The sequence below is a fragment of the Diadema setosum genome, chromosome 22, assembly GCF_964275005.1.
Source record: "Diadema setosum chromosome 22, eeDiaSeto1, whole genome shotgun sequence".
In the NCBI taxonomy this organism is placed as follows: domain Eukaryota; kingdom Metazoa; phylum Echinodermata; class Echinoidea; order Diadematoida; family Diadematidae; genus Diadema; species Diadema setosum.
The window spans coordinates 4,211,724-4,224,141 of record NC_092706.1 but is presented as its reverse complement, the minus strand read 5'-3'; the positions used below and the strand labels follow the sequence as shown (position 1 = coordinate 4,224,141).

The 12,418-nt window shown below is 38.0% G+C and overlaps 1 protein-coding gene across 1 annotated transcript; it reads right to left on the bottom strand.

The window, feature by feature from the left end:
* Positions 1-749: 749 nt before the first annotated feature.
* Positions 750-11,103, bottom strand: LOC140245442 (uncharacterized). The gene is made up of 8 exons (XM_072325020.1): positions 11,013-11,103; positions 9,485-9,806; positions 8,599-8,775; positions 6,693-6,769; positions 5,206-5,319; positions 4,510-4,659; positions 3,822-3,915; positions 750-997 (listed from the first exon to the last, which is right to left on the bottom strand). Exons 2-8 carry the CDS (start codon positions 9,783-9,785, stop codon positions 750-752), a joined length of 1,161 nt encoding a protein of 386 aa, XP_072181121.1. The 5' UTR covers positions 9,786-9,806; positions 11,013-11,103.
* Positions 11,104-12,418: the final 1,315 nt, after the last annotated feature.

Sequence of the window (12,418 nt, the reverse complement as noted above, 5' to 3'; positions counted from 1 at the left end):
TGCACTTCTTAAATGTAGCAAGAAGGCATTGTAAAGAAAGACTGCATATTCATTTTGACATCATGAAAATTATGAATCTATTAAGTACACGAAACAAAAAATAAATGACGAGTATGCAGAAAACAAACATTATTGTATGACGTGGTATTGAGGGGAGAGAAAAAGTTATGGTATACAGTTATGTGGGTTGTCTTTGAATATGGCAAGATGAATAACAACGTGATTGTTTCTCATGTTTTAAAACAATTTCATTGCCTTCTTCCCCCACCCCCCCCCCCAAAAAAAAAAGAAAAAAAGAAAAGGCAATGTGAGAAGAGAAACATAGGGAAAGAAATGAAGAGTTTGTTTGCAAAAACCGATAAGTCCATATTTGTCAAATGGAGATATTTGCGATTAAAGGTCAAGAAAAATAGAGAGAATAATAAGAAAATTTTTGCTTCTTTTGATCATAACTTCAAAAAATATACCTATGTATGTAGTGACCAATATATCATTTAAAAGGTATTATTTTGTACATTATGACAGAGACCGTACTTCAAAATCTTCAAAAATGGACTTATCGCTTTTTGCAAACAAACTCTTCAAATATTGTCGGGGCTGGTGAAAAGGAGAAATTACGGAAAGAAAACATGTACTAGAATTGTAATGCTTACTAAAAGGAAAATAACACACACACACAAAAACAAAACAAAACAACAACAAATGTAACTGCAAATGGGATAAACATATTCCAAAAGATATATGACTCCTCAATGTACAAAAACCTGGTCCCCCTTGACCACTAGCCGACACTTGTCCATGAAATACATGTCCGAGGAGTGAGTCTCCCCGTAGAGGCGTAGGCGCTCCTCCTCCCCCAGATCCAGGACAAGCTTGCGCTGGTCCGTGAAGTAGATCTTGGGCACTGGCGTGTGCAGGCGGAAAGTGAAGCTGAGGGAGCAGCCATGAATGACTTCGGTGTGATGCCGCATGTTGGCGAACCAAAACATGAGGTCACCTGGACACGATTGAAGGAGGTGAAAGGAAACAACGAAGCACACAATTACAAAGAGGTACCCAGGAAAAAAAAATTAAACTGAACAAAAAGAAAAAACAAACAAATGAATTATTTTTGCATGCTGTTGTCCTTTTTTTTTGTTGCAAATGACTGACCAATTGTCCTTCATTGACGTAAAAATACACATTAACTATTCATTGTTTTTTAGTAGATATCTGAGTACGTCTGTCCATGATTTCCATCGCAGCTGTTACTTATTACCACCGAATAGCTGTTGCGTACTTATGTTGATGGAGGGCAATTTGTCAATCAGTCACATTACAAAAAAAATACCACGACTGAAAACTCATTTCATGACCTTTGAAAGGAAGAAGAAGAAGAAAAAAGAAAGAAGAGTTTTTTTTTTTCCCCCTCTGAAGAAAGAAGAGAACCAAACATGCCACCTGAGAAGCCTGGGAAAGGAAAGCCAGCTATCACAAAGCTAAGAAAAGACAAAAACTAACTTTCTATGTTGCTGAAAAAGGTTGGGAAGGAAAAAATATACTGTTACAAAACGACAACAAGGGAAAGATTTGCCATAATGTATTGGAAAAAAACAAAAACAAAGTTCCAAACCAAGATTTTACCTGAGATGGCTGGCAAAAAAACAGTTACACAATATGCTTACGGGGCATTGACTCATTGCCAAATTATGCAAAGCTAAATGTCTACATCATAAAAACTAACCACTAAGTGTGTATCCTTTTTAGACAAAGAAAATGCAGTGACCCTGTCTTGGTCCTCTACATGCACCCTATTTCAGTGTATCAGGAATAAAATTATGTCAATAAGACAGGGAATGACATTTTAGTCTCTGCTCATTCTATATGAAATGTTTACTTACGAGTATACACAAAGTATATGTCTGGCTTCCACTGCAACATAAGGCAACGTGTACCACAAAAAATACTTAAAAGTTCCACATGAATGGCTGATAAACTAGATATAAGTGTATTCAATGCTGAACAATTTGCAATGACAGGATGTGAGCACACACTTAGAATGCTGTGGGCCATACTCTGAATTTTCCTACCAGGAGAAAAATGAATTGACTACAAAGAGAGAAGAGGTACAATAGTGAAAGAAAGAAAGAAAGAAAGAAAGAAAGAATGAGGACAGAACAGAAATGGGATTCCAATGAAGGATAGACAGAGAGAGAGACAGACAGACAGACAGAAAGACAGACAGACTGAGAGAGGAAGAGGAGACAAAATATGAATCATCCACTAAAGAAAAAAAGAAATAGAGAAGAATAAACAAACAAAATTGTGCTCGGAGCTTGTCATCATTCTTTGTGCTTGTGCACGCTTTAAATGATTTAAATTATATTTCCAGTTGTGCGTCCATAATTCCACATTTGTACAAATCTACATGTTCATCATTTCACCAACTGGAGATCTTGCCTATACAGTGCACTCCCGTTATAATGAACACGGTCATATTGAATAACGAAATTCCGGTCGCAGGGAAATAAAAATTCAGGCCGCAATATCATCGGCTCAATGTTTTTTATTATTCATTGGTTCGCTTATAATGAAATTTCAACATATCAAAGGAAAAATGCTGGTCCTGAGGACTTCGTTTTAACGGAGGTCCACTGTACGTCTGACCCACGATCATGTTGGTATCTTCTGCTTGATAACTAACAGAGGGATACGAATACAGTGGTTGCATGAACCCCTCCATCACAGTTATAGTCAAAGACTTCGTGGGTCATTACTCTTGTACGCACTGTACATGCATTATCGAGTTTCATGATCTGGCAAGCTGAGATAAAGTAACACTAGTACACTCATAAAACAAATTCATGCTTTGAAACTATGATCTTATTTTTGCAACTGTGTCGACAGTCTTATCTGCTGTATGCCATTGCATCAAGGGATGTAAGCCTTCTGTTTCTGTACACTTCAAGGGTGAATTGTATGTTTAAGTTTATGTGTCATAGATATGTTAACAATGAGCTCTTAAAAGTAAAATGGCATCACACTACTAATACAAAATATCTTCAGGCACTCATGGGTAAGGACATGAGCATGTCATTCTATTGCATACGGACTGATTAATGATTAATCAATCATGATTTCAATACTAGGGATTGACATTTCATGATGTCTTTGACAAATCTCATTGTTATGTTTGTGGGTTCACTTCAGCCGAATAAAGACAATTCAAAGTCATGATTTGAAGCCAATCACAAGAGTATGTCCGTACTCCTTTATTAGTTCAGTTGCAGTCCACTGTTATGTGTACAACACATATGGATATGTATGGGTATACTGGCTATCATATAGTCTGTGTCTTCAGACCTTGCATAACTAGTCTACAACTCAGTCTCCTATATAACACTCATTCTTCTTAATAATTGTGTTCATCTTTAATGCATGGACATTTGTGGGAACAATATCTTGATACTTGACATGAAAAAGTTGGGGGCGGGGGACGACTATCAGCTGTGAACACATGAAACAAGATCATGGTGTGTATTCTGAAATGAGAATTATATTACTCTGCAATGTATTATGTAAATTGAACTTAAAAAAAGCTGGCGAAAAAACACCACAAGTGAGTGACACGACATAACCATGGAGAAATATGGCAACTTTAAATCGGCAGTCTTCATAGAAGCCAAACATAAAACATATCATACCATGACCTTCAGCCCCTTTAAAAAATTGAATAATAGACACTGTAACCAAATCAAAGAGTTATGCATGGAGTCGAAATCATTGTGCCTTCAACTGACAGCTAAATTTTCAAAATGTGAACTTAAGTGTTATAAGGTCACCTGGATAAAGAGTGAAGACCACAGGCTTTCTCCACTTAACCTGTCCATCCTCTCTCACTGGCCAGGAAAGACTCCAATTCTTTACTCCACTGAACTGAAAATAAGAACATCATGGATACAGGAAGTTACATAATGGGTACAATCCATTCATTTCTGTTCTTGATTGCATCATCAATCTTCATTATAGTAAAACACCAAAACAAACAGTGACTTCTGTTTCAAAGTGGTTTTTAAAATAGTTTACATGCTACATAAGAATATACAAAGGTAATGCACACTATTTACACTCATAAAATGGTGTAGGTTTTACTATCCTTAAAGATTAAAACAGAGACTCCAATCCCAAGCACCTTCTGATTTGTAGATTCTCCCACCTGTAACCCCTGGCAAACTGGAGACTCCAACTTCATGTGCATGAAGCGCAAAGTTCTTTGCGGCTGGGGTCTAGCTGGAAGCTCTGGGGTTCTGGATGCTCTCTCGTGCTATCTCAGGCTTATTTTTCAACATACCATGGCACTAAGTGAGAGATCATTTCAAGTAGGAGAAAATACAACTTGAGCAGGAGACACAGAGCCAGGGTGGGAGAAATTAAATCTCCAACGGGAGATTTGCTAAAATGGGCTTTCGGTGGGAGGTGACAGGTCTCTGTTCAAAGAAGAGTGAAAGGAGAAATGGGAGAGGGACTTACCTGTGCAGTCATGAAAGTGTCACATGTCTCATCTAGATGAGGTGACACGCCCGTCCCGGGAACCCCCAAGAACCCTGTGAGGTTGGAGTCGGGTGACATGGCATTGCGTGGTAGGAAGGCTGGAAGTGGGGACATCTTTTTCAGCCAATCCTGATCAGAGGGGAACATGAATTGAATCCGTGCTGGTACAAATTTAAATGAAATTTTAACCTGTGGCTGTGTAAATCTCACAGGTTGCCCTCCATGTGAACTTAGCCATGACCTGGTAACCTTTCTCAATGGCAGTAGGATTGGGAAATCTCTAGTCATGAACAAGTTAACATTTTCCAAACATCTGTGCCTATCATTGAGTCAAAAAAGGCAAGGTTTACAAGCGAAAAGGATGAATGTAAAAACGTTCTAAAAACTTTGCAATTGTGTGCCAGTAGTCCAGAGTTTGAAAGATCTTGCCTGCAAGTTAAAAGTATTTCAATGCCTCAAGCTATATACCGGTGTTACAAGCGTGTAGTTACATTCACTGCATCCACAGTACACAGTACCTTTGATATCCAACAAATGTGTGTACTGTGCCTGGTATCTACAGACACCCGTTTGTAACATGAATGTTTTGTTGGTTGTGCAAGCCAGCCAAAGACTTTGCAAGAAGCATAATATGAAGCTGTGTAATGCCCTTTGAAATATATTGCATCTGCGTACCTTTAAATATTTGGCATTTTCAGGCCAGAAGCCCTCTATGTAGCCAGACGCACACTTCATGCCCTCGTAGCCTGGTCTGTTCGTGATGTTGGCCAACTTGTATCTTGTACCAGCCTGAGAAACACAAACAGAAATAATCATTCAATCATAAAACAAAGGTCCATTCATGAATCAAAGATGGTCAAAGGAGCTTCTATGCATTCTGTGACATATCATTTCCACATAAAATCTATTTGAGTGGTGGTCATTATTTTCATGTGTCTACCCAAAAGCAAAACGTACTTTAAACATCATTGGAAATGCTTAAAAAAAGCTTGTCAGAAGCTTTTCTCCCTTGAATATGAATTACGCATATTTTTTTTTTTTCTCCACATTGTTAATGATTGAACATTGTTGGACTAGGAGTGATAAAATCTTACAATTAGCCGAACGTGAATCAGTGTTTAGCATGACAATGATCCTAGCTAAGACTCAATTGCTGGAAATGTGCCGCAAATGGGTAATGAGGGGATCATCCTGGTCATTCCACACATTTATTGCAAAAAACAGAGTTTAAAATAGCATTTTATTCATGTCCTTTTCCTCTCAAAGTCTCACATATCTTTAGAACGAAACTTAAAAACAAATCTACAAAATAAAACAAATTAATAAATGACATTGTGGAGTTTTCTGCTATTGCAGATGCAGCACTTCCTAAGATTTCTCATGCCAATGGAAAAATAACAGCATAGAAAATAAGAATTTGTTAAAAACAATTTGCTTACCAAAAGAGAGAAATAAAGAGTATGCTAGAATACTTATATGATAGAACAAGGATTCTCTTGCATCAAAAGTAATTTTAAACTTTGCTAGTTATCTCTTCATGGCCTTGGTGGAAGCTTTTATTTCTTTATTCCGTAGATATTGAAATCGATTTCTGGGTAGTTGCTACATCAAATCCCAAGCAATGTACATGCGTGGAATAAGCATTTAAGAATATATGAGGGTTGTTTTTTCAATGAACAGATAATCCATCCATAGGCTGATTTAGAATTTTATATCTAAATCTCATTGCTCAGCACACAAAGGTAGTCATAGTGTTACATAGAACTTACACAGTTACTGTAAAACGAGGAATATTCGCATGCATTTTAATTTCGCGAATTTCGCGAGCGCCAAGATTCGCGAAATCAAAATGCATGCGCAATTCTTGTCTACACTATATGCATTGAATGCCAGTGGCATTTCGCGAAAATTTCATGCTGCAAAAAAAGCCGTCGGCTCCAATTCATGAAAAATTCATGCCGCGAATATATCACGTTTTACAGTATATTTCTCTGCATAGACATCGGATATAATGTTGTCACTTTGCTTGGTGCACAAAATTAGGATCATCAGGAAAACTAATTGAAAAAAAAGCATGCAAATCTCTGCTGTTCTAACTTTATAAATCTTACAACTTTTCTTTTCTCAGACTTGTGTCAAATTGTAATCTTATACACTCTTACCTGCCAATCAAAATATTCTACATCTTTGTACTGTCTTCTGAAGGTGTCGCAATCCCACGTTCCAAAGCTTTCCCAACCTACAAGACCACACGTTGGAAGACATGGATTCTATCATAATGTCCACCTGTCTTGATTGACAGATAGCAAAGTCTAGTACTTTTATCTAAGATTCCTTTACAAGTAGTCATGTTAAAGGGATGGCACAGCATTGGTTGAGGTGCGGATTCAGTATTTAACTTTTTGCAAGAAACTTAGAAACTACTACAGGAAGTGTTACAGAGCATATCATTTCAAGAAAAATTCAAAGTTTACTTGATGAAAATCATTTTTAAAATGGCTAAGATATCCAAAAACAAAGTAAAACAAAGTAATCCTAATATATGGTGGGTCCCACCTTTTATTTGCTCTGTTTTGGATAGTCCAGCCATTTCATAACAAATTTCCATCAAATTAACTTTGAATTCCTCTTAGAATTATATGATCTTTAATATTCAATAAAAGGTTTCTCATAACCTCGAAAAAATATCCAAATGAGCTGGAAAACTGAAGCCCCGTCTAACCTGAAACTGTACCATCCCTTTAAACTCCACTGAACAAATTTGATATATCACTTGTACAACATGCCATAACTGCACTTTTAATTTAAAAAATGATAGAACATATTTCAGAAAAAAACGATACTTCCTTCCTCAGAATCTGCACCAAAAGTAACACAGTACAGAGTTAAGGTATGTACTTAGTCAATATTCATCACAATCAGCTTCACTGAATCAACATTCATTTATGAATAAAACATCATTTTACAGACAAACTTCCCACAAACTACATTCACAATTTATTGACAAACACTTGTGACAAGGGCAATAACACTATGATGTTAAACTACAAAAGTGTAGAATTTTTTTTTTCTTTCATGTTCTCTGTTCATTTCAATTTGTGGCAATCTGGACTATCTTGATCGAAGGCCCTGTAATATTCTACAATTGTACAGTATCAGAGATTCCAAGTTTCTTAAGTCAGATACTGTACACATGTCTGAAATGGCATCCAATGCCTTGTCATACAGCTTAAATGGTGCAAAGGTAGGACTAATCATGAACTTTGTGATTCTATTGTGACATGGGACATTACAAACCTACTCAGTTTTATAACACTGTAACTTATTTCAGCCACAACTGGGGAACTTCCAAAACAAGAAAAGCACTCTGAGAGCGCAGACCTTCGCCAAGCAGCTCATTTCAACCACTGATTTGTTCTTCCGTAGAGATCAGTGATTTCTACCCATGCATATGCATGCTGAAAATCACCTGATTTCCCCAAATAGAAGCCTTTTGTTACGTCATCAATGCCAGATGCGCGGCGTGCCTCACCCTCGACCAGAAACTAGAGCACGCCTCTAGTGTGCACATGAAGACCTCTGAAATATGCAGCTTGAACTCCTAAGTTCATCGACCCTACCGGCCAAAATATCAAAATTCCTTCATAAAATCCATAAAAATTTCCGGTTCACTTCCAAAATTTAATCATCTGTTCTTTGTGTCATTCTCAGCCTTTCCTGAAAGTTTCATACAAATCTTTTCACAACTGTTTGAGTTATTTTGCACACAGCCAAACAAACAAACCAACAGTAATGAAAACATAACCTCCTCCCTTTGCAGAGGTAATAAGAAGAAAAGATGATTAAATGGGTTATGCAATGAGTCAAGTGCATTGCTATGACAGTGCATATTTCAATTACCATCAGACATATTGAAGCCCCAAGTTACGGCTGAAATGGATATTACCATAAAAAAACAGCGACAAAACCGAACAGGTCTAATATAGCTCAGCTTGACACCTAATCTGTATGCCAGAACTGCCAGAACTAGGTGTCTTTTAAGCAAATACTTCACCTGAAGATCCCTACCCTTCATGGCATTGGTGATGACGATGGGCTCTCCCTGAAGAATGAGCTCTTCGAATTCCTCTGGAGTCTCCGGGCTTGGCAGACGTCTCACTGTCTCCTCCAGTCGGTCGTCCAAGAAGAACCTCTCCTCTGCCGGGATCCATGACGGGCACTCCTCAGTCAGGATCGAGAGTAAGTCTGAGGTGGGAATAAGACCCCTTGTTACAAACCGAAGAATCCATGCCTAGTTTCATATCAGTGGAATGTTCTCTTCCCACTTTGCCATTTAACAAAAATGGCAATATGATATTCTTATCATTTTCAAACCAAATTTGAGACAAAAGAATGGTTATTGTCCCCTTCTTCAGTCCCAGCAAAGTTGTACATACATGTGTATATGGAAAATGTATTGTCTTATGTCATTTATTTTCATATCTTTTTTTTTGTTTGTTAGCCCGATATTGGCCAAAGAGAAACCTGTGACATTTCTTCTACAGTTGTAGTTTATCCACAATCTGCAATACAGGTCTAGTAATCCCAATAGGTTAACATGATAAGTAGGCATGCTACACACACACACATACACAAAAAGTCATTAGAAGGGTTCTTAGGAAAGTGAGACATCAAAACCTATCATTCATTTGTTTCGAGCTTGCATTCACATTTCATAAATCACAACTATGAGTGGCAGCTGTTTGAATTTACAAACAACAGACTAACATATGCAGATAAAGATCTAAGAAGATGGTGAAGAATAATGATGATGATGAAGATACTACTACTACTACTACTACTACTAATAATAATAATAATAATAATAAGAAGAAGAAAAGAAGAAGAAGAAGAAGAAGAAGAAGAAGAAAGAAGAAAACAAAGGAGGTCATCAAATAGCTCTTGATAAGTTCACCTTGCTTCAGGAAGAAAAGTTTGAGGATCAGCTGCTCCCCAAGAACAGTCTTGACAACAAACCATGTGACAGGTAGTGTCACTTTCCAAAAGAAGAGAATGGCGAGGGGAAACGTAAGGGCCATTACAACGCCAGCCCGATAGTCCATGCTCAGTTGCTCTGTTGACAATGGCTGGAGGCTTGATGCACCTTTTCCCTCCCCTGCTGTTTCTGCATATCCCGCACTAAGGTTGTTGCCATCTCCATCGCTTGCGGAGCTAGCAGTCTCTCGCCTCTTTCTGGCTGATTTTCTGGATGACATCCTGCCAGCTTAGGAAAAAATCTGCAAAGAAAAAAAAAGAGGTCCAAATCGCACGTAATTTCTATGAGCATATCAACTGACTGCTCCATGAGCAAAACTTAGGTCTACACATTAGTACCCGGCCTTCTGCCATCTGGCTTTCTCAAGTTTGCAAAATTTGCAACCCTTAAGTACCTGGAACACTAAGCAGAAGGATCATGCATGGATGACTCGTTATTCACACACACTGCACTAGATCATAGTATGATAGCCCTACTACATATTGACCACCGTTTTTTAAACCGACCGCGTATTCATTGGCGCACTGAAAGCTTAGTACGCACTTCACTGCGCGCACAGCACATAAAAATGGATTGGCTTTGAATACTGATGAGGATGGTGTGGGAAAACGCGATAATTCACTGTTCATTAATGGTTTTAATCAAGGACAAAATTTCGAGTGAATATTTTCACCAAATCATAATGACAGCACAATGTAATGTCTATGGAAGTTTCTAAAAAGCTTCGTAGACTTTTTCTACAACACGGTGTTCAATACAACTCTGTTTGCGTGCATTGTCAATGCAAAAACAGTGGTCGATTCTTATAGCGAGCGTTACCGCGGGGAGCTGAGCTGAAACGAGGCCACGCAAGTTCGTCGGCGATATTTTTGCACTGAAACTTCGAATCGAAAAGGGAACAACGGCATTTGATAGAGCTGGATTTTCTCAATCACGTAGGCCAAGTTTTTAACGTGAATTTCAGTGTTAAATATTCTTATCAAGCAAATAAACATTAGGCAGTCGATGAGTAGTAGGTCCAACCATACTAGATCTAGTATTTAAATAGTAAATGAACACAGTGCAATGCGAGTTTATATCAACATGGATACACGGAATTAGTACATCAACCCTAGGCCCTAAGATTAAGAATATTCTATCCAACATACAGTAGAACATTTGGGAGAAATATCCGCTGTGAGCAACAGGGCAGGCTTCCATTTACATTTATGGCTATGACAGAAAAACATTAGGGTGTCGATGTGTTGGACACCCAACTAAAGTTACGTTACGTATTCATGCAGCGAGCAGTGATTAACTGTTGTCCCACATATCCACATTTACGTTGGTACCTTTACATTTCAGAAAACCCCTTTTTTCTTTCCCGTAAAGTCTGTCAAATCTTGAGTGGAAGCGAACCATAATTTTTGTTCAAGTTAACACCATCCAAACATTTATGGATACTTACTGCCACTGGGTGCGTATTCACTGGATTAATACCATAGATCATAGATGTAAGTACTGGCCACCACGAGCACGACTTGAAATCATTACCAGTACACTGACAGTTTCTACCAATACAGTAAGTGTGCCAAAGACGAGGAGAGGGTCTAGTGTTGAGCATAGCGATCTACTCTCGTAAACAGGTGTAGTAAGCCACGCGGTATAGCGCTGGAGCCCAACAGTATATCGGCCTTTTTAGGAAATAAACCGCTGGATTATCGCGAGCGTATAATACGTGGACTGTAAGAGTAAATTCTGCTTCCCTTTAATTTTCTCAAATTTGTTTTATTTCTTTAAAAATCTTAATTTTGATCAACAATTTTATATTCAGTTCTCTTTTTCAATTCAAATTTCTTGCTTTAATAGGCTTGCAATTTTGTGAAGTTTCTCACTTTGACAGGTCCTATACATTGGTTGTGTATTACAGTTTATTCCTCATGACATATTATGGTGAAATATTTGGGCAATTTTCTATCAAAAAAAGAAAGAAAATTTTCATATCTCGGAAATTATAAGGAAGCTATGTTTTTTTTTAATTATTATTTTTTTTAGCTTTATCAACAGTTTTCTATTTAATTCTCTTTTTCAATTCTATTTTCTTGCTTAATCTTAAAAAGAGTCTCGTATCATTTTCATGTACATGTACTTTGATAATTTGGTTGTGTATTACAGGTGTGTCTTGCTGCTAATTTGTATGGTTTTATACAGCAACACAGCCTTAAAGGGACTGCTGTCAGTGTCATTTTCTTTTTTCATTTCATAATAATGTTGGTCATGTTTTTCAATATGATTTGTAAGGGGGTATTTATTTCCATTCTTACTGTGAATATCAAGTTTGCTGTAATTTTATATTTTTAGTGGAATTTGGAGAGTATAGCAAGTAGCAACACAAAGGATGTAGTTTTATCGTTTGTGATGTCACATGTAACTTTCATTCAACGGCGTAGCCAGGATTTCATCTTGGGGGGGGGGGGGGGGGGCGGTTAGTCTGCGAGGGAGCGAAGCGTTCGAGCCCGAGCGAGCGGAGCGAGCGGGGGGGGGGGGGGAGGGTGTGGGAGGGGGTTGTCCCCCCTCCCACGGTAAGAACTTTCAGTTGCATTTTAATGTTGTAAATGGTGCAATTTGATGCATGTTTTTGCGCGTTTTATCGACGTGAAACAGTCCCACTTGTTTAAGGTAGACGTATATTTTGATGTAGATTATCATTGAACAGTTTGCCTATAAAATGCTATCATTTAAATATGCTTCTTGTATTAATTCTTTTCACTGAATATCATGAACGCGACTGAACCCGAGAGAGCGGAGCGAGCGAAGGGAGAGGGGAGGGTGTGGGAGGGGGTTTCCCCCCTCCCACGGTAAGAACTTTTTGCA

Excerpts from the sequence above, each read along its gene's own strand:
- LOC140245442 (XM_072325020.1), bottom strand. The coding sequence starts at position 9,785 with ATGTCATCCAGAAAATCAGCCAGAAAGAGGCGAGAGACTGCTAGCTCC. Across the intron at positions 4,660-5,205 it reads AAAATGCCAAATATTTAAAG|GATTGGCTGAAAAAGATGTC; the intron begins GTACGCAGATGC and ends CCCTCTGATCAG. Across the intron at positions 3,916-4,509 it reads ACACTTTCATGACTGCACAG|TTCAGTGGAGTAAAGAATTG; the intron begins GTAAGTCCCTCT and ends TCTTATTTTCAG.